The following is a 23,194-nucleotide window of genomic DNA, read 5'->3' on the forward strand; positions in this document are numbered from 1 at the left end:
AGTTTTTAATTTGAAGCTGAACTGAATGTTTCGTTAGAAAATACACCATGTTGAATATATTAAAACATTTGATTTTTTTCACAGCATAAATGATCACAATATTCTCGAGAAAGCCTGTTGTGTATTTGTAATAACTTTAGAAACCACCATAAAGATGATCTATGAGTTAGTAAGCTCTTTTGTAAGAGAGCCTATAGCTGCACTTAAAAGCTGATATGCCAGGTGTCATGTCAGCATTTACCTTGGCCAAAAGCATAAAGCAGGAATGCCTTCTCAGAGATTTGTAATATCCTTTGCATTTCTCCATTAACTGCAATTTATCTGGGTCGCAATTATGCCAAAACATCATTATACCAAGCCACATCCCTCAGCTCCTCTTTTGAAAGATGCTGATGCTTTCACTTTTCAGGTGGGAAATGTAATCCCTCCATCCTTTTCTTGGTCTGCCTCATGGTCTCCTCCCAGTTGGATATGTCCGAGTGCCTCCATAGAGAGGCTTCCCATTGGGAGATTGGTCAGATGCCCAAATCAACTCAATTCTCCCTTAAATGCAGAGACACTTAATCCGGACATGGCAATAGACCTTGAGGGTTTTACTCATTTTATGGCAAACATACACTCTGCAAAAAGGGGGAATCATGTCAGCCATTTCGACTACCCCAAAGCAGTTAATGGGGGGATGGCTGGGGAAGAGATACCATGAAAGAGAAGCTAACAAAATCTTTAGGCCACGGACGCCCAGACTTACTTTACTCAATCACTTAAAACCATGCCACCTCACAATATCCCAGGGGAGGTATGGTCTTATGTTCATTTGTGTTCATACACAGATACAGTGCACAGTGAAAATGAGTACACCCCTGTTGAAAAGTAACATTTTGAACAATATTTTAATATACACACAAGTTATTCCCAAAACGTGCATAGATGGCTTGACACCATCTAAAGCAAATTTGTTCATCTTGGTGTCATCAGATCACAGGACATGGTTCCAAAAATCCATATCCTTAGTTTGTTTGTCTCTGATGACACCAAGATGAACAAATTTGCTTTAGATGGTGTCAAGCATGTGTGGTGGTAAAAAGTGATTTGTACAAAGAAAAGTGCCCCATGCTTAAAGTCAAGCATAGTAGTGGGAGTGACATGGTTTGGGGCTGTATGGATGCCATCAACAGTAGGAAGCTGAATTTCACCAAAAGAAACATGCTTGTCAACATGTACTGTGACTACTGAAGCAGATCATGATACTCTCCATAGGATTTCAGTCAAATCTCACACATCTCTCTTTTAGCCTGGTGCAGACTCAAAATGTAAAATTTCAATGTAAGGCAAGGATGAAACACACAACGATGACCTCCCTTTTAATGCCTTTTCATTTCATGACATTTCGGGCCAACACGGCCCATTCTCAGGGAGTTTAACATAGGGGTGTACTCACTTTTGCACCAGCATAATTTCACAAAAATGGACAAATATGTCATTTAAGTTATATTATTGACCTTTCTTTTCTGTTGTAAGCTGAACAGATGTTGTATTAAACTTACTCTATGCACGTTTTGGGAATAACTTGCGTGTGTATTAAAATATTGTTCAAAATGTTACTTTTCAACAGGGGTGTACTCATTTTCACTGTGCACTGTAGATTCACAAGATTAAGAAGCTGGCCCAGTTTTTAACAATTTAGATGCAACCGTCTGAACATCAGCTTTAAGAAAGCTTCAAGAAAGAGTATAAACAAAGCAATACATTGTTCCAGATCTGGTGAGACACTATCCCTACAGTAGTGGCTTTAATGCTCAAATAAAAGAATGTAAAAAAATAAGTCTGCGTGGCATTGGTGCGGATGGATGGTGATGACAGCAAATGAATTCTCTCTGGATATCAGCTTATCTCACCGAAAATTTTAATGCAGAAGTATAACACATAACTGTGTGCATGTCATCATCCTCGGCAAGAATGAGAAACTTCAAATTTGACACAACCTGAGAGCTTTTATGATCCATCCTGTTTTCTTATTATAGACGGCATCCACTTATTCATATTTAAAATCATAATGCTAAAGAACACGGCTTCAACGACGGCTTTCACACTCTGGAGAAATAGATCCTGTAAAAACACCAAATACGTAGTAACTGATAATTCTCTAAGACTTAAGAGTCACAACATCTCCCTTTCCCCAGACATTTTCAGACGGACATTTGCTACTTTCATGCTCCAGGGTAAAGAGGTAGTGGGATCTTTGAAATACCAAGAGGACAGTTGATAGAGGATGTGAACAGAAGGACTATTCAGGTAGAGACCCAAAATCTGATTGATGTCCTTAATGTAAAGTGAGTATGCTATTGTTGATAGAACACACACAGACACAGAGTTTGTTAGCTGTGCTAAAGGGGTAGCCATTTAAAACCAAGTATTCAGGCAAAACTGTAAATAGCAGAGAAAGAAGGAGACGTAAAGGTAAGAGAAAAGTGGGAACACAGAGTAGCATGCTGAGGGGGCTGTGGTGGGGGTGTTACTGTACCTCTGTTGCCAGTGACTGTGGGGTCTGAGGCGTGGGCATTTAACTGAGCTGTAGGATCTGGAGGGATGGGATGTAGGGGGGGAGTGGTGGATGGAGGCAGGGTGGTGGGAACGTCTGGTGGAGGGCACAGACAGACATATGCACACAAAAATAATACAACAACAACAAAAGTGAATTCACACAGAAAAGTCATGCTCTGAAAAACAAAAATGAACAATGTAAAAGATTTGAGTTGTTTCCTGCTGTTGAAGATGTTCACTGTGTGTTGCTGTGGAGTCTGTTGTTTCTTAGAACTATCACTGTATTTTCAGTGTTGGCTACAAGCTATGTGCAGTTCATTGTGTAAGCATTTCAAAGTATTATTGGAAAATATTACTGTAAATTTGAATTTGGTAATAATTGCCTGAGTGAAATCTTGAAGCCTTTTTCTTCATTTGGGTGTATTAAATTGTATCATTTTAACATTTTTAAGTTGAGGGAAATTTGTCTTGCCTCTTCCAAAGAGGTTTGCAATATCAAAGGATTCATGGAAGCTTTAATTCAGAACAATGCGTCATTAAACTACCAACAAGCTAATGTTGTGATATTTCAAGTTCACTCTTCACTTTGAGCTCCTCGCAATGGCTGTAAACCAGGATGAGACCCCATGATGCTGACCTGGCACCTGGTCCTCATCTTGATATTCTAAAGTAAAAATTGCAGGTATGCTAATCTATTTACTAGAATCGCCCCTGATGATTTTTATGTTCTGTAACATCACTGACAAACAAGCCACGGCTAAAGACTCTCCCGCCAGCTCTGAAGTATGTGATTTGTGGCACTTTGGTTAAATATCTGAATGTCTCCAACCCAGTCTCACAGCAAAACATAAAACTGTTCTAACCAAATGTTTTCCATGCGACAGAGCAGTGGCTCTACTCTGAGCTCCCTGCGAATGGCGTCAGATAGCTTCTCCCGCTATCTCTAAGGCCCATTTCAGCTGTTTGTATCCACAATTTTGTTATTTTGGTCACTACCCAGATCTCATGACCATAGGTGATGGTTGAAACAAAGATTGACCAGTAAATTGAAAGCTTTGCCTTCCGACTCAGGTCCCTCTTCACCAAGATGGACCGGAGCAGCCTCAGTCAAGGTCCTGAGTGAGCCCACTTGATACTATGCGGTGATAGTGACACACTGCAGAGCGCTGATTGATCAGAGAATCATCACTTGTGTGAGCAAAGAGTGTCTTAGCAGCAGTGCACACCAGCATGCTTCCCTGTTCTATAATTACATTTGAAAAACTAGCAAACAATTTACAATGTAAATTGAGGATATCTCATGACCAAACAAGCAAACAAATGATTAAGATAAATAAACAAGTTTCACGTTTTGTCACCTTTTCTCATTTTGCAGTAAGACTGGGCTGATGTCTCAATTATTTTATGTGATGGCTGTTCAGTATACACAGTCCAAGATGCTTAGAACATTACGAAGTAAAATGAATTGATTTTTAAAGAAAATTATTACTATTTACTGCATGTGTGGAAGGGGGCTCTACTGAGGGCATTGAGTAGATGACGTATGCATGTTAAGAGAAAGCCCCAGGCTCCCCACATTTTCTTGGCATTAAGATTGAAAAGAACTGTTGGATGCAGGGGCCTTTTCCGCAGCAAGAGAACAGAGGTAATGTTGCTAATGCGGTCTTCTTTCTCTGATGAAAGAAAGTGGGATTACAAAAATAAAAGTGATTTGACAAATTATCTTCCAGCACTGGTTTTTAGAAAAGGTAGTCAAGCCATCTTTACTATGCTCTGTTTCTAGACCTCTCACTACAGGAAAATGGTAGTGCTTCATGCTAGGACGTGTTTCTCACTGTCACATGCTAGAGCAAAAGAAAAAAAGGGATTGAAACATTGTGTGTGACCAAGTTAATGAGGTTACACTACCACCTTGGCTTTAATGTTTATGTCACTCTGCATTTTATGGTGAGCTAGAGGCTTTTAATTGGCTGTGGTAGTCTTTCTCAGGGCCAACTGTCCTCTGTGTCTCGGTGACATTTCAGCGTGACTCACGGAGCAGCTAACTGCATGTCTGGAGGAAATAGGGAAGAGAGAAAGCGTCGCCTTGTTGGAGGGGGACCATTAAAAAGGTATTTTTCAAGAATTATGGAGGCAGTTGTAAAAGGCTAAAAGGTGTGCTAATCACTAATGAAGGATAGAAACAGACTTGGTGCCATTTGAGGCGAACGAGTAATGAAACTGAATAGGACTCTTTGACCCTCCCGTACCCAGTAGCCTTTTTTTTGTGGTTCAGAATTTGTCAGTTTAATATCATCGCAGTCATTATGTGCATTGGTTTTTTTGCTTGCTCTTAGCTTCAGCTGGCATTTGAAGGAATTGTTAGGTGCAGGCACATACCGCAGCCTGGGTGAGAAGTGCACTAATTAAAACAGAGCTGTAACAATTAGTCAAAAGAAATTGAATTTACTTTTTAATTAAGGGGTTTGGGGGAACGAATGTAAATAGAATATGCAAAATCAAAGAATACATATATTAAAATGGCTTGACAACAAATTGGTGATCATACTCAATATGCTGCTATAAGTCTGCTTTGGTCGATGTTTAACCAGCATAGAGATCAGATTTAAGCACTACTCCCTGTATGTTAACTCTGTATGGAAGCGTCACATCTTCTTCTGCTTTGATAAAGCTCTAACATTGGAATTAAATTTGAAGGTGAAAAGTATCATAAATGTTAGATGGTATACATGATTAGCCAGCCGTGATTCCTGTTTTTGTGGCTTTGAATTGTCAGATGGAAGCCTCAACTTACTCAGGAACAGACACGTGAAAATGATTTCTGCATTTGAAATTATACGTATGTAAAAGATCGTCTCGCAAAAAACAAGTGAAGTTCATTTGTATATCTGTAATGATGCTGTCACAGTAACTATCAAAATATAGTTTGCAACGACATCAGTAATTACTTTTACAATGCTGGGATTTCACTTAGTCTTTGGCTTGATCTAAAGCATTTTAATTTCACTTCTGTAATCACACATTACTGAGCACTACGAGATCACGTTAGAAGCCATTAACATGCTGTTCATTTGGAGGATGACACGACAGTATATTTCAGTGACATTTACAGTCTCGGTTTGATGCATGGGTCTCTTAAAGCTTGGTGTCATCTGTGCAATGAGTTGAATAAAATCTCTGCCTGTAGGAAGTTAATAGCCTTTAGGTATGACTTCTGTGCGTGTGCACATTGCTCAGTTTTTCAAAGTGAATATTGTCTCACCTGCAGTAGACAGCGGTCAGCATGCTCTAGGTTTGGTGGATACTTACTTAAAGGTAAGCTAGCTATTAGCTACAGAAACAACTCAAACATAAACATTTAATTGTGGTCGAAACAAAGTTATTATAGTTATTGTTGCAATTACACGAAGCTGAAAATGAATGTGTTTCACCATGTGCCCAGCCAGGAGGTAAACCTCTTCTCCTTTTCCTCTGATTTGTCCCAAATTTACAATGTCTGCATGTAATGTTATCTTTCACTTACAATTGAAAATTTTGTAGCAAAAGGCTAGTTTTAGGTATGTGGTAAATTAAATATACTAAGACTAAACTAAAAATTTAGGCTGACTTGAACAAATCATGAGCAGCTGTAATGTCACAAATTTGCACAATAGCAAACCGTAATATCGACTTATATCGCAAACCTGTTTCGCTGTTTGGGGACGCAGCCTGCGAGCATCTCAACCAAACTAGCTGTTCCACAACTTGGCAGCAGTACAGTCAACTATTTACAATGGACTGTAGCAAAATTCTCTTTTACTCTGTGTTTGCGTATACAGCATCGTCATACAACCAATTTCCCAATAAACTGGCTCTCATTCACATAGTTTTCAGCTTCTTATGAGCACGAAAGTGAGACTTAATAACAGTTCATAACTATTACATGTGTGCTGAATAACTTCTGTGCTGCAATACAATATTACAATATAATATTAGCTTGGCTCACCACTCAGAAATCCTTCTGGATTCTTCAAAAGAGCCAGCTGACTGCTGTTGACTGCAGATGAGACACTAACTACTCAAAAGTACTTTGCACAACCCCACTAACAAAAACAAACAAACAAGCAAACCAAAGCCTATACAGTGACCTAACTGTATTTACTTGCGTATGAACACATCTCACTGTACACAGTAAATTTTGGTAAAATGAACTACCGTCAGCTGCATATTTATTTTGTTGCGAATGCTTATAACTGCACCACATGTCTGCATTTGGAGAGTCTAGATTAATAATTGAATAATTGGCATCCTCATTTACATAAAAGTGAGCCAACAATAGAAAACAAGGTCATCAAATTATATCCACATCTAACTGCATGATGCAATAGGGTATTAGGTTCATTTAAGGACCGTTTGAGTAGCATTTTTAAAAGTCCAAATTCAGACGGTTTTCTCAAGCGTCGTGGTACTTTATAATCTGTTGCTAGTAGGGGTGGAACGGTACAAAAAACTCGGTTTGGACCCTACGGTTCGGTACATTTTCGGTACAGTGCCGAAGGAGGCGTGTAGCGAGGTTCGAGCACATGTAATGGATATCTGAATCCTGCCTCTTCTACAGTGGAATGTGGGCGCATAGCAGATGCGATGTAAATTCCAATTGCTTCGGAAATTTTTTTTGCTCTGCATGTATTCGTATCCAAGGGTTACTGTAATACATTTGGGAGACGTAATTGGTCGGGTCTTTTCATGGTTCTATAGAACACATCTGACGGAGGTGTGTGGTGGTCGGTAGCTACGCCCCATGTCATGCTATCACGGCTGAAATGTTTCATCATACCACACAGACACAACCTTGGCGTGTTTAATAAGTTAAACTTACACGTTGTCTCATTTGTCTGCGGCGCACTGCTCTCCTTTCTTCCTTCATGAAACGAAGAAGTATCGTCTCCTGACTCTCTCTGTGAGCTCTTCCAGCCTCGATATTAGACGCCTGATGTGATCGTCCATGATTAATATCACCATCATGCAGACCATGAACACGGTGACCTCCCCGCTCTCCATATTAGCTTCTTGGTGGTGTTTTTTCTTCTCTCGGGTTTTGTTTTGTTCTGTTTTGTAGTTGAATGTTGCGCTAAACGGCTAATGGTGCGAATGCAGACTGAAACAGCTCCGCTGGGGAAGGACAGTTATCAGAACGAAATTCGAGTAGGACAGTTCTGATAACTGCGTTCTTATAACTACTCTGTCCGAAAGCGTATATCTCTACGGACCAATCAGAGCTTGCATGTGGCAGTGTTTAAATGGGTCCTGAAGGAAACTCTTGCAAAATAACAGTTCCGCGTTCAGAAAACTTCCGTAGTGTGTATTCTGTGTGGAAATGCGCGTACCGAACCGTGACCCCCGTACCGTGACGGTTCGGTACGAATACATATGGTGCCGGCCCTAGTTGCTAGGCATCTTGGCTTCATCCCTCATTAGTTTGTATCTGGTTACTCGTGTACTGTACACCTACCAAACAGTCAGGATTGAAATCTCTTTTCCTCTTGCAAAGTATCGCTGAGGGCTGCTGATATTCTCTCATGTTTTTCTCAGGTTAGGTCTGGTTTTAAATAAAACAACAAATAAAACACCCTGATCTAATTTGTGAAATTTTCCTTTCTGTCCGTGATTATAAACTGTTTTGACATCTCCAAACAAAACAGACTTCAGATGCCTCACTGTCCTCCTCTCTCTTTTTTTTAAAAGTATTATTACTTAATGCCATGAGATAAATGGCAGAAGAGAATCGGAAAGGAGAAAGAACTATCTGTTTTCCCTGACAGTGAGTCCCTCTATCCTCCATCTCCTCTGGCATTACTAGGAATTACTTATCCTGATATTCCTGACAATGCAGCACTAAATTCTGCCTCCCTCGTGGTGTGTGTACAGTCTGCGTGTGGAGGATCTGGGACACAGATTTATTTAAGGAAAGGTGTTGGTGGCATTTCTTTCACCTGAGGCCCATATTTTTCTTGTGAGAGATGGTACCACTAATCACTCTTTCCACTGATCCAGTAAGCAGATCTGGAAGTACTATAACCTTAGTTTTTGCAATGGAGTTTGGTGTTTTCACATGTTTATATTTTCTAATATTTCCTTATGTACCATCATTGGAGTCCAATTTGTCCTCTTTTAGATCTTCTCATCTCTTTTGTCTGCCAGTGGTGTTAGAAAAGTAACTGGTGAAGATATCTCTGTTCGTGTACCCCTGGCCAACATTACATGAAATGCAATTACCTACACATCAGCTTTGCCTCCGAACTCACCGTAGACGTAGAGTACATATTCAGCACTGCTGGTCCCAAGGTGGTTGCTCGCTTCACAGCGGTAAGTGCCATTGTCTGTCTTGTTGAGTGAGGTAAAGGTGAGCTCCCTCCCCTCTACAATCATCCTATCCAGGTCAGGAAGTTCACCTCCATCCTTTGTCCACATCACAGGATCTGGCCTGGTATGGAGGAACATGAGAAAGAGATTTAAGCACACTTCGTGGACCGTATGTGATGAGCACTCCATCTGCAAAAGCAGAATTTAGGTTACTTACGATGGGTTTCCTTTGGACACACACTCCAGCTTCAAGTACTGGCCCTCCTGAGGGACTGCAAGGGAGTGGACGATCTCCACTCTGGGAGCATCTGGGACAGTTGGAGAAAATGTAGACTCAGGCAAAATGGTATGAAACACATAGAAAGAATGATCCCATTATTTTCTTGACATTGATATGATATTATTATCTATTCAATATTCTACTGTAAGACTAAGGCTACGTTCAGATTGCAGGCCTTGATGCTCAATTCCGATTTTTTTGTGAGGTCGTTCACATTGCAATTAAAGGATAAGACCGGTTTTTTGACATTGGGCCCTTGATTTCACATTATAACATGATGTTCTACTCACCCCTGCTTGTTGTTGAACATTTGGAGCTGTTCCGAAGATATTCGCGAGGCGTCTGGCTGCTCTCTTGAGATATTCGGCCATGAAACGGTTTCCTATGGGCAAGTTTATACAGGCACAAACTATGCTGTTTATAATTTATTAATTACTGTACACTAGCACTGATAACGTGGAGGTGCGTCGCTTACTTAAAAAAATCCGGGTTACTAATTTTGAATTTTAGCCGAATGAATAAATAGGCAGCAGGTCTGTGGGCTGTCTGTGGCAGTAGCACGACGAGGACGTCAGTAACACCCACTTTACAACAAAAAAATCTAAATTACAGTAACCCGGATTTTTTTAAGTAAGCGACGCACCTCCACGTTATCAGTGCTAATGTACAGTAATTAATAAATTATAAACAGCATTGTTTGTGCCTGTATAAGCTTGCCCATAGGAAACCGTTTCATGGCCGAATATCTCAAGAGAGCAGCCAGACGCCTCTCGAATATCTTCGGAACAGCTCCAAATGTTCAACAACACGCAGGGGTGAGTAGAACATCATGTTATAATGTAAAATCAAGGGCCCAATATCAAAAAAACGGTCTTATCCTTTAAATGCGACCTGTATGTGGCCTGCTGTGTGAACGGCTTACCGCCCCATACTATCCCGCATGTGCAGAAGAGCGTACGATGACGTCATACGCAGCGAGCGTGCCCAGTGTTTGCGGAAGTAAACATGGATGGTAAGAGTAGGAATGCATATATTGCGATTTTAAAGTTGTTGTCCAGCCGAAGCCAGCACATTAATCACGGCATAATTTTAAAGAGGATATTAAAAAGAAAAAGAGCTAGGCTTTTGGCCCCGGCCTTTTGTGGGGCAGTGACATCGTCTATCCAAAGACACGTTTGGGTGTGTCGTCGTAGCCAGGAGTGGTGGGACTGTGATGTGAGCGGCTTTTCAGACGCGTAGGTCGGATAAATGTGCCCTGGCCGTTCAGACTGCAGTCGCATGGCAAAAGATCAGATACGTATCGGAATTAGGACCACATATTCCAGTGGCCTGGATCGGATTTGAAAAAATCCGATCTGTGCTGTTCAGACTGTCATGAAAAGATCAGATTTGGGTCACTTCAGTGTGCTGTCTGAACGTAGCCTAATAAATATGTGGAAAAACTGGTACTTCCAACTGAGCCACACTTTAGTAATTGATATCTTGATACTGTGTGATAAATATACAAGCAGGCCTCATGTTAAAATCTAAAGGATGGCTGATAGTGGTCTCAGTTGGTTGAATACCACCTACATAGATTCCACAGCTATAAAGCTCTCTTTACCTTGGACATCTATATTAGTGACTTCCCCTTTGAATTATTCTTCCTTTTCCTTTATGTCCACCTACACAGTTATGTATGCATTCAAGTGTATGTATGTTGTGTGAACACTCACAATGGACCTCCAGTACTTCAGTGGCCTGCTGCGGTGTCTGTGTAAGTGCCACATGATCCACTCTGCAGGTGTAAGCCACTCCATCATCATTTCTGTCCACGTGCAGCTGCAAAGAGCTCCGCACTGTGAATGTCTTCCCACTTGCATTCACCTCTTTGGCACCTTTGGAAAGAGTTGCACACCGTCACCAATGCAGCTCATTTATCTTGTGAGACATCAAAGTAATGCCCATGTTTTCCACGGTTCAGTTTAAAGCTGCTTTACATCCACGGCCAAGGTCTTCCATTCACATACTATAGACAAGGCCATATCAAACATTGAAAGCAATTTAAAAGCATCTTTACAATTACAGTCAGTTTTATCCTCATATAATCTGAAACAGATATCATACATAATAATGACAGTAAAGCAAATGGGCAAAAAGGTCAGGGAAAAAAAGTGCCAGGCTGTTAGGGCTCTTATTTACACCAGCAACATCAGGAGGTTCCTACCGAGTCTCATTTGAACAAATAAAACAGTACTTGAAAACACCGTATACATCTGTACATCATTGCCATGCAGTCTATGGCTGTGCAAGAAGACAAAGTTCGTCAGTACAAAAAGGGGCGGTAATACATCCATCCATACATTTTCTGTACCGCTGAATCCGTCAGTCGGGTCGCGGGGGGGCTGGAGCCTATCCCAGCGGTCAATGGACGAGAGGCGGGGTACACCCTGGACAGGCCGCCAGTGCGGTAATACATATATTATGGTAAAAAGTAATCTGAAAGACTGCTTAGTTTCAAAACAAAAAAATTAGATAGCTTGTTTTGTCTTGTTTATTGTTGTGGCTTGTAATTTTTTGTTTCTATGAGGTGAGATGTACTTATAAACCTTTATGGGTTTTTTTAATCTCACCTGCACATCTGGTTTGCTGTATTTTAGCTGTTTGTTTGTTATATTTGTGCAAATAAATGAATCAAAAAATCAAATATATCAAATTATAAAAAAAAGAAGGAAGTAGCTGGACTTTAGAATCATGATTATTAGTATTTCTTCAGTTTCCTTAACATGCTAAGTTAACTATTTGCTTTCTGTCATCAGCGTCAATTTCCTTTTCGTGCACTCATTCTGATTTTAATGTGCACAGGGAAATCAGAGTGAACTCTGTCAACTACTGAAACAATGACAATTCCATGTGTTGAAATCAGCTTAAAAGGACATGTGACGACATTGAGTCCAACAATGGCAACGGGACGCACACACTGATAATACAAGAGAGACAGACGTTCACAGACAATCCAGACATGCCTCATGGCTAAGTGCTAGCTTGGTGAAGAGCCTCTCTATGGATGTATTTTCAAGAGCATGGACACTGGTATCATACTCCACTGCAATCATCCGTGGAGGTATTATTTGGACAGAGCCACCAACAGCGGACGTCTCTCCAACTATCAGTGCTTGGTAAAATCCCTTTGTTGACCATGTACCTTAGTACAAATCTTCCTAGAAGCTGCTTTTATGGTTCTGCACGGCCAGTTCTCGCCTTATTTCTAGCCAGGGATTCAATGACTGTAATATGTATGTTAAAACTTGTTTTTTGAACCACATGTGGCCTCACCCACCAGTTCTGCATGTGCTTCCCTGGGCTTCACCACTCTCATACAGCACGACCATATCCTGCCAAACACCGAAATGCACTTCCATTTTCCCTCTGCTTATACTCTCTCCACATGGCAACTATTTCAAGCCGCTTTGGGACAAAAAAATTGCCATTCCTATCAGACATTTGGCTTGTAGCAAAGTATCATTATACCTCTTGCTCTGACCAATTTGCGGTCAGAGCCACCCCCACAACACCTGCCTTGAATTCTGGCCAAACAGCTGATACACCTCTTCGTGCCCATCCACATACCAATCATTGCCAAGGCTGTGCAAAACCCCTGCAGTCAGCTTCCTAAAATCATCTGCCTGATGTTCTGGAATTTGGCATATGTCTTCATTACATCTGTCCCCACTTTTGCTTCATTTGCCTCCCTAATGATATTGGCTTTAAAATGTGTAAAATGTGTTACAATTAAGTGCCATGACCTCCTTCCTTCTAACTGGAAGGTTAAAGGTTGGACTCCTGCACCTCTAACTTTCCCCGTCTCTTTCAAACTGTGCTTGAACTCAAATCCTTTACTTTACATGATCCTTGTGCCCTGTCCACCACAGTTTTAGTGTCCCGCAGTGTCGTAGACTAAGATTCTTTCACTTTACTGATATATTACAAAGACTTGCTCCTCTAATAGTTTGTAGTAATTTTTCTTTTTTTGGAGATTGGAAGTTTGAGAAACACTAACTACATCTGGCAAGTGCCCTCTTACAATTCATGGCTACATCATTTCAGGGACTGTACCCATTTCAGCTCAAAACTGACATTTCAGACAGTTTCCCAAGATTTTCTGACGACCATCCTACTAATATGACACCAAAAAACTAAGAAGCATCTATGTATGCATTATGTTGTACAAATCAACACCCCATTTCAGAACACACACTCACACAGAAGCCAGTAGTCTTGTAGCCTGATAAACCAGCCTAAATGGATTGGATGTCTAATTTAGTCTGGCACCGATCAATGGATACAACGGAACATTGTTGATGAGCACAACCCGTTGTCTTTCAAACCGCGTCTGTGCCTATAGGCCAACGCTCTGACCAATCAGCGCAACTGACTGTGACGTAGTAAGCGCGACAGAAAGCTTTGGTGGGAGGGGACTCTTCCAAAACTGATGCCAAGCACAGATTCTATAATAGGACAGATACGCCACTCACGGTGCATTTCCGGTTTCCAACGAGGCGATTTTGGTTGCAGTTCCACCCTCTTTCCACGTGGGGCGCCCAATTTTGGAGACCAGAATGAATGGAGTCCTATGGAGCTATTCGCCCTTTCGTGCCCTTATCTCAAGATATAATTTTTTCTCTAGTAATTCGAATGTTGTTTTCGAAAAAGGGTGTTTAGAAAATACCCATGGCTGAGTTTTAGATTTTTAGAGCCACTCATTTGCTTAAAAAAAGGATTTGAAGTGTATATGACGTCATACATAGCGGGTCGACCAGCTGTCATTAGCACAATGCTAGCGCGTTGTGGACAACAAGAAGCCAACCAGTAAGAAATCAAAGCGATATATGTACTCGTTCAGTAGATTTTTTACTTGAAACCCATGTTGAGCTCTCAGAAACTACATTCAAATCTGAGCGCTCTTGAGGAGACTTAGGTGAAACTGACCATTTGTAGCATCTAGCTCCATAGGGTCCCATTCATTCTGGTCTCCACCGACGCTCCCAGTGGAATTCTGGTGGAACTGCAGCCAAAAAGCCGGTACAATGGGGCTTAATACAGAGTGGCAAGGCTGTTCGTTATAATGGCTGTGTGCCAAGGCTGAATCAAACGAGCACTGTTCCATTGCCGCCGCCATCTTTCTTGTTGTGCTTTCGCTTGTCTATGTTCGCTTCCACTGCCCAACGTCGCACTGCTCTGTCGTCACTCCCTCAAAACCCTCTGGCCCGCCCGCGTTGATTCAAAACACATCTCTGCGTTGTGATTGGTTTAGTTGCCATCTGCCAGATTCAGGGCAGTATTTTCAAAATGACAAGTGGATCGAGGCCAGACCCAACCGCAGGCAAAACATTTTGCCGTCCAGCAGTTGGCGCTGGTTTTCCAGGCTAGTAGTCTTGCATAATTCAGCATCCCCAGATTTGCTTTATCTAGTGGCTGATAAAAAAAACCCCAAAACACATCCACCTCTAAGCTATTTTTTAACAAAAACCTCTTCTAAATCAGATCCATCCATTTGAGCCACCTAAAACAAAACTATTTGGTCTACTAATGTAGTGCCAGCAGCCTTTACTTGAGATCACATTCATCCTATGTTTTCAGAAGGGGGACAAAATCAGCCCTTTACTATATTCAGCAGTCCAGGCTTATCTCTGCATTCAGATGTTGCCCTTCGTGGTAAAACGTTTTTCTCTTTTTCTGCACTTTACACTGTCTGTCACAGAAAAATCATGGAAGTGTAAGCACACGGCGTGTACAGTGTGTTTCTCATGCTGACTGCTTTTGTTTGTATCTCCTAAAGAGACTATTTACGCTGCATGTCCTTCTCTCCTCTTTGCTCAACTGCTCCGCTTTCTCAGCTCTTCCTCTCACTTCTGCTAGTCAACTACTCTGCTTTACAAACTGAAGCAATGAGCCCACCTCCCCAAGAGATGAATGACTGACAGGCCTGCAGTGTCAGCAGCATCCATCCAATCAACAAGAGAAAGGGAAAACGGATAGATTTCTTCACAACGACGAACAGGAGGAGACGGAGGAGAGTGGAAAAGAGAGGAGGGCAGAGCGGAAGGACAGAAATATCTAATTGTTCAAGTTGAAGAAATGCCTATGGGAAGCAGGAATTTTACTATGATGTTTATTAGACACGCTAGCTCCTCTTAAACTGCTTCTCCGTGCGTCTGTGTGTCTTCATTAGTCCGACTTCACTTTCTCCTTTTGTCTGTTTTCTTTCCACACATACACTGCTTTAAACCTTTCACCCCAAATCTATTTGTTTTAGTCAGTTTTCTTATTGTTCCTGTTAATATTTTTGTGTGTTGTCTTTGCAGGTCAGTTTCAGGGTTATTCAATAGTTGATTTATCGCTTCAATCAAACAAAAGGCAATTAAATTAAAAAGATGAGTCACGTTTCCTGAAATTGTGCATATGTGTGCAATTCACTGACTTATTGTAAAACAATTTTAAAAAAGGTTATTTTTGCTAATTTTTTAAGCCTTTCTCATGGCCTTTTTCTTCTTTTTTTTTTACAAAAGTTTGTCATGTAACAAGTTTAGAAAAGAGGATTATTACTTTGAATGCCCTCATTTAAAAAAAAAAAAAAACTGAACAACTGAACTGAACAAACCATCCTTAACTATGCAATGCCCTGTAGCAACTAGCCTTTGGTTCTGATTGTACTACGATTGAACAGTTTCTCCCTGCACACTGTCAACTTGCAAGCCACAAAAGTTATTTGTGTTTTAGAATTTCTTGATGGTAAATGCAGTACAACGTAAACTGAGAAACTCACTTTCTATTGAGTATAATTGTGCCATGTAAAGTGCCTGGACTACTTTAATTATTTTTTTTCATAAGGTATTTTGAATGGACTCTGATTGCCTCAGTGTGAGTCGAGACTAAAGCATTATAAAAACTGACATGCTTGCAGCTCATAAATATCATTATTTGCTCCAAATCTTCTAAGGTCTAAGATCATATCAACGTTTGTCTAACACCAAGTAAGACCTAATTGAAGTGCACCAATCTGCAAGTGCACGTGTTTGGGTGAATGTTAGTATAATTGGTCTTTAAATACAACATCTTAGCACATTTTAAACACAGCTGAATGGAGCAGCTGACACCAAGCTGCTGTTACAGCTCAGGCTTACAGATAAAAATTAAACACACTGTTTAACATGTGTGCCTACATCATTGGCTTGAATAATCAAAGACGGTGAGGAGGTGAATGTATTTACTTGTTTTTAAGATTTCTGTGTTCCCTGCAAAATAATTGTATACATGTTACAGGGTTTCTATCTTAGGGAGAGAGCTTACCTATCAATTGTTTTATCTAGGCAAAAGAAAAGTGTTGGACATTAGGGACATGTATTCTGAATTTCTTGGAAAACCCTGTTTCAAATCCCCCCCCCCCAAAAAATAAAAAAAAAACAGGTGTAGAAATGTAAACAGAAAAAAGTGGTGATTTAAACATATACAAACCTCATATCAATTTAGAATAAATGACAGCAACACAACAAGCTGAAACAAGATCTGATGGAATATCTCATAACTACTCTCAGGTTCAATGTGTCAGTAACATGTAACAAAACATTTTCATTTCATACTTGTCAGATACTGACAACCCTTTGTGTCAGTTCTTGACACACAGCATACCTCTTTACTTTTACTATCCGATGCACTGAGAAGTGCAGCATATTTCCAGCAATCCCCTGCGGCTGTATGTGATGCACCAGCTGTGCCATTAGTAAACAGCAACAGGAAATTGTCATTCCATAGTGCTGGCATATCAAAAATTAATCCAGATCTCACCACGATCACACTCATTTTAAAGCCCAACCATGACATTTTCACTTATTTTGACTTTTATTCTTTATTTCTACTTTGTATGCAATAAAAGAAGCTACTTCCTTAAGGCTAGGATAGCATTGGCACATCTTAAATGCACATTAAAATACATTTCACCGTGGAAAGCTGTGCTGACATATCCTGAGATTATCACTTTACCAGCTCACCTTTACATCATGAAGTGGCATTTGGGCATGGAGAACAGGTTGGTTTAAAAAAAGAAAAGAAAAAGACATCCAAGAAAAACTGGGTCTTTAGGGACATGATGGGGGAGCTTCACCGTTCTGTAAAAGAGTGTAGGTGCAAATAGTTGAACTTCTTTTTTTTCAAATATAACATTGACTAAATGTTGTGATCTTTGGGCCTTAAAGCAGCCCTGCAATAAAAACAGACCCGGTTCTATCTTTTAAATTGCTGCATGAGCTCAGGAACACAACATGAAAAGAACCAAAAATATGTAAGCATGATCAAGATATGGGGCCACCATCTCTTGTCCTGAGGTTATTTGAGATGCTGTATTTTTTGGGCTAAGAAGAGACTGAGACCTTCTGACCAGTAATTACAGTACAGTTTTAAAAGCAAGTATCTGTGATGGTGTGGGGGTGCAATAGTGCCCTATACACAGGTATCTTGTGTATACACGAAGGCAGTATCAGCAGAAAAATAATATAAGTTTTGGAGTAATATATATATCTATATATATATATATAGATATATATATATCTATATATATATATGGGCTTTAAAATGAGTGTGGTCGTGGTGCGATCTGGATTAGTTTTTGATATGCCAGCACTATGGAATGACAATTTCCTGTTTACTAATGGCACAGCTGGTGCGTCATATATATATATAGATATATATATATCTATATATATATTGCTTTCCAGATTATATATTTTCAAGGGACAGCCTTGTTTATTTCAATATCAACCTACATTGCACAAGTATTACAGTAGCATGGCTCTTTGGAAAAAGGAATTAAGCTGTTAAACTGATCTTCCAAGACCTGAAACTCAGCTTTTGTCAAATTATGAAGATAAAAGTAAACCCATTCTAATAAGAATCTTAATCAAGCAACAATAGGGAAACTTCCCTTTAAAACTGCCTTTGATATTCATTATTTAACTTTTTTGGAAAGTCCCTGGACAGAAATCAACATGTAGATATATACATTTTGATCCGATCTACATGATCTACTTGAGTGATGAGAAATTCAACATGTACAAAAAAACGGAGTAGCAGGGAATAAAAGAAAAAATGAATACCATCCTGCCACATTAACCTCTGGTACGCTCTCTTCCACAAAAAGCCTGGTAGTATTTGGCAGTGTCTGTGGCATTCTGTTATGTGGGTGGGAGTTGTGGACCACTTATGTGAGCCAAGACAGAGCCTCGGAGGATTAGAAATGGAAATGACAGGCGTAAAATGTGGCAATCTGACCCTTTATGCCATTTCACAGGAGAGAAGGACAACTCAAGAACAGGAAATGAGTGGACAAGACAACAGAAACAGAGGCATCGTGTTGTTGATAATTCCTCCTCCAGCATCCTGAGGTGGAGGAAGAAATATCAACAACAGCAACAGTGCTGACTAATGCTGGCAGCAAGTGTCTGAGGGCTGACTCAACATACCCTGAACAGCATCCCATCTGAGATCTAAAAACATTTATCAAAGTGAGAGCAATGCAAAACCTACTTTGGCAGGGGGAGTATAGTCGGCATATATAAAACTGTAAAACACACTGAACATGCAAAAGGTACGCTGCCAGGTCAGTGCCTACTTTGCAATATTTAGGAAGCTTAAGACTGTTGGCAAGTTGTATCCTTCCTCCTCTGATCGACATTTCTCCCCAGCTCGGTTCTAGATGGCAAAGAATTTTAACATAAAATACTGGCAGAAGAGGTGGCAGTATTTTGCTGTTATTTTACTGTACATCAGAGATAATTTTAACCATCTATTACTGAACCTTTGGGCTGCTTGAAAAAAAAAAGATTTGTTTTGACAAATATCTACTCATCTACTTGTTATTATTTTGCTATCTACTGTTATTAGTTAACTAACAACTTTAAGTTTTTCATTTAAATGTGAAACATTCATAACTAAATTAATGTCACTATGAAACACAGTCAGATGCCGTTGTAAATCTGCAGGAAATTTACTGCAGCCCAGTTTAATGTGTGCTTAACTGACAAATGACTACAACCAGGGAGAGCTGCTGGATGTTGGGTTTTTATCTGTGCCAGGCAGACGTGTCATAATGTCCTCTCTGACATGAAAAACCCCTGAGCAATCACAGCTTAGGAGTGTCTGCTGCGGATTCATGAAGATGGCTTTCCACTCCAAAAGGAGAGGCCTGGTCAGTCTCGGCGCCTTGGCATTTAAAAATGGACAGGTGGCCCACCTCCATGATGTTGCTCTTAACCGACATAGACAGGGGGCTGTTGCAATCTTTTATCCCCTCTACTTCTCTGCTCAAGGCTAAGTCTGTTAACCTGTTCTCGCTGTTATTCTGCCAGGGACAGAGGATATTTTAGAAACACCTCTACGAGGATGAATCTAATCAATGTGACACAAGTTTAGGGAGAGAATGAAGGCTGTACTTAATATACCTCTGCTGTTATCTCTCTTAAATGTACCTTAAATGAATACAGACCAGTAAAATATCAATCTACCAGGCTTTCACAAATCTAATTTAGGACATTTGCATGTGTGTATTTGCACGTATGCTTTTTTTGTGGTGCAACATGGTGACGGCCCCGGCTATACATATGGTGTGTTAAGAGCATTGACTTATATTTTTGTCCACCTATAGGTTGATCCACTGGAGCTCGAGTGGGCCATTCCTTTGGCCTGATTTTTATCATGCATAGCCTCCCTTTTTGTAAAAATAAAGTGCTCTTGCACTTGCATTTTGCCTGTCCTTTCCCGTTTTTGTCACGGCCTACTGAGCTGGATCATGACAACATGTAACCGGATAGAGGAGACTGCTCGCCAAAATGTTCCATAGTTGCGTTTATTCATGCTTCATGGGTATAGTCAATAATTACGCGTGAAAAATGTGCAACCTTTAGTTGTCCTGAAAGCAATTGCACGTGAAGGGTAAAAGTGACGATCATGGGGGTTTTTTAGCCCTCACCAAGTGTTGTTGTTGTCAAAACCCCAACACAAAGTGACAAGTGTTAAGTAAAAAGTGTTGTTGTGTTATTGTTGGAACATATGTTGGTCTCGATCTCATGTTCACCCTCCTCTTAACACCCCATTTTTCCTTAAAAGAACCTTGTGGCTTCTTTGACAAAATACAGACATGACCATTTCAGTTGGAGGACTTGGTGGGATAGAGAGGGTGAATATGTATTTTTATGTGTGCAACTTTGGCATCTTTTATTCATGCCACTGTGACTCACAGGAGCCATCTTGAAATTACATCTTTAATGGTCATTGATCTTCCCCACCCCAGGGAGCTGGGTCGTATAAATGTAATCCCAACGCTGACTTTTCAAGCAGTCTGAAAGCAAGGTTGTCAAACACTGCCAAAGTGGCAGAAAATGTATTTTACTTTTAAGTAGAAAACTTCTTTAAAATCCCAAACTCGATTCTTATTTTAGTGTTCACTATGTCATTGGCGGTTTCATCAGCCTCAGCATCACTTTTCAAAGATGCTCCAGGAGCTTTCTCCTGGTTACTTTCCTCAATAGATCCTTGTGGGGTGAGCCTTAGAATAATGATGGCCACCTTATTCTATTCTTAGTCACAGTAGTCTAGGACTATTACCCAGAAATGAAAAAAAAAAAAAAACAGCCAGCGCTCTTTCAAAAGGTTGTTCAGTCGACTGTTCAACTCTTCAGGCAGACTTGAGCGATAGCAGATTGAAAAGCCAGCAGACAACGACCTTAAATAGTGCAAGGTATACTCTGCAGTAATAGTCCTCTGTCCTTGACTAACAAGTTTGACAATATCAGGATGTGACCACAAGCGTATTTGAATTAAATCTCGGTGTTTTTTTTATTAAGCCCCCTTGGAATAGAGCTGCAGCGTAACATGATGAAGCAATAACCTCCCCAGTTTAGGTCAGAGAGTATGATAATACTAGCCTGATAGTCAAGATCTCCTCCCTTATTTGAAATAAATATTCATTTCATCTCTGTCTTGCTCGCTCTCCACACTGCTCCCCCTGGTTCACTGGTGTGTAAACAACTCCTACATGTGGTGATATTGGAGGAGGTCTCTATGGGTTATGGTGTGTAACTGAGATAGAAATATATCATTACTGGGTGGGGACTGAGGGGATCTGAGGGACAAAGAGACTGAGAAATAAGAATATTGAATTCTGTTCCACACACACAAGCTTATGTCCTTACATGCAGGCTGTCCACTCCATCTGCCTGTTTTGCTCATGCAGACACGCGCACATATACATCAATATAGGCACATACACACAGACACTTAGCATAGGGTGTCTGTTAACTGCGGCGAATGGGTGATGGACTGCTCCAGTGGCTCTGCTGGTAATATAATCTTCTCTATTTCCCCAGATCCCACACCAATATGTCACAATTGTCATTTATTCCCAGCATGGCTGCCCCTCAATCAGATGGCTTTTCACATTGAACACTCCCTGATCCTGTCAGCATGATGAACACTTCAAGTGCATTCCACGTACAGCAGACATATATTGCGTATTAACATGCGCTGCTCTTTGGGAATACTTGTTTTCTTTCTTTTTATTTATCTATTTTGTCAACTTTGAATTCTAACCGTAGGAAATTGGTTTACACCTGGAATGGCCTCATTTTCCTAATATAAACCCAACACATTTGCACATGCAATTACATACAAAGAAAACTGTCTGTTGGTCTCACATCTCGCAAGTTGGACTGAAAGAGGCCAGCTGGTAATTCACACGTTTTTATTATGACAAGAAAGTGGAGCAATTAAGTGTCAGGAATGCATTTGCGGTTTAACAAAGTAGAACATTATGTGAAAATGTGCGTGTCACTCATGGTACTGAGAACAGGCTTTTTCCAAAGTAAACAGGTTCCGGATGTTTTTGTTAAAAGCAACACACAAAGCAACATACAGCTAATATATAACTTGTCACAAAAGACGTGCAATTATTCCAGAGATCAACACTTCCTTTGCCACTGAAATCAAGAGGTGTTTTATGCATTGTTTTTTTGGGTAAAATGAAAAGATTACAACGACAAGGTCAGCAATTAGTCACATTTAAAAATGCTCATGAATTCGGTTTGATTAGAGATAAATTGTGTGACGTTGCAAATTGAGGGGTAACGTTCAGTCTGTCCAGATGCTTTTTAAGCAAAGAAGATGTCCTCTGCAAGTCTGAATAAGCATCATCACATTGTTTCAATATAATCTACAGAATAATTATAATAAAAGATAACACTGAAATCACACTGATATCAGTGTTATCTAACTGATGGATTTGGCTTGGTCTCCTTCCTTATCTGGAACCTGGGAAACCCTAATGCCAGATTGGAGGCTGAGCTGTCTGGATTTAAGCTTGGATAGGAGCGTGTGTAATGGCTGACCCTGAGCGAGCCTTTCAGTGAACTCGGCAAGCAAACACCAACTCAGATTGAAATTCTTGACGAGTCCAAAAGCGAATCAAGCTACTATCTTCAAATCTGACATTTGTTTTATGTATCAAGGCTCTTCATTCTGTTCTGGGGAACTGTTGCCAAGATTACCTTTGAAAAAAGAGGTACAACCACATAATGTGGATGCATTTGTACACATGTGTATATTGTACATTTACAAGTGCAATTTTTTTAAACTTAGCTGCATTTTCTTTTTTGTCATTTGAACTTTTAACAGACGAAAGTTAAATTAAATTAATTTCACAACCAGGCCTTATTGTATTTAGGAAATATATACACATTTAAATTTGATGCCAGTGACACACTCAAAAGATATTGGAAGAGAGGCAAGTTGAAAATGATGTTACAGCAATCTTTCTTTTTAATTACGCTTTTTAATCATTTGGGAACTGAGGATACTAATTGTTGTGGTTTTGCGAGAGGAATCTGTGTCCTCTCTGCTGCTCAACAGTCCATGGCTGCTGTCTGATTCTCCTTTTCATGATGCATCTTTCATTCTTGAAAGGAGGCATAGCTGTACTTTGGGAAGGCCCAATTAGCACATTCTGTC

General features: G+C 40.3%; 1 protein-coding gene across 3 annotated transcripts in view; it reads right to left on the minus strand.

The window, feature by feature from the left end:
* LOC142402102 (cell adhesion molecule 2-like) overlaps nucleotides 1-23,194 on the minus strand; it is a 245,105-nt gene that overhangs the window by 20,492 nt on the left and 201,419 nt on the right. For 2 of the 3 annotated variants that reach the window (XM_075487583.1, XM_075487582.1), the window contains 4 exons: nucleotides 10,879-11,040; nucleotides 9,101-9,191; nucleotides 8,826-9,004; nucleotides 2,522-2,635 (listed from right to left, as the gene is read on the minus strand). In XM_075487583.1, coding sequence (XP_075343698.1) covers nucleotides 2,522-2,635; nucleotides 8,826-9,004; nucleotides 9,101-9,191; nucleotides 10,879-11,040 — 546 coding nt within the window. The remainder of the gene's footprint in view (nucleotides 1-2,521; nucleotides 2,636-8,825; nucleotides 9,005-9,100; nucleotides 9,192-10,878; nucleotides 11,041-23,194) is intronic. The other variant, XM_075487584.1, reaches the window with a different exon arrangement.

Source organism: Odontesthes bonariensis, chromosome 16 (assembly GCF_027942865.1).
Source record: "Odontesthes bonariensis isolate fOdoBon6 chromosome 16, fOdoBon6.hap1, whole genome shotgun sequence".
Lineage (NCBI taxonomy): Eukaryota > Metazoa > Chordata > Actinopteri > Atheriniformes > Atherinopsidae > Odontesthes > Odontesthes bonariensis.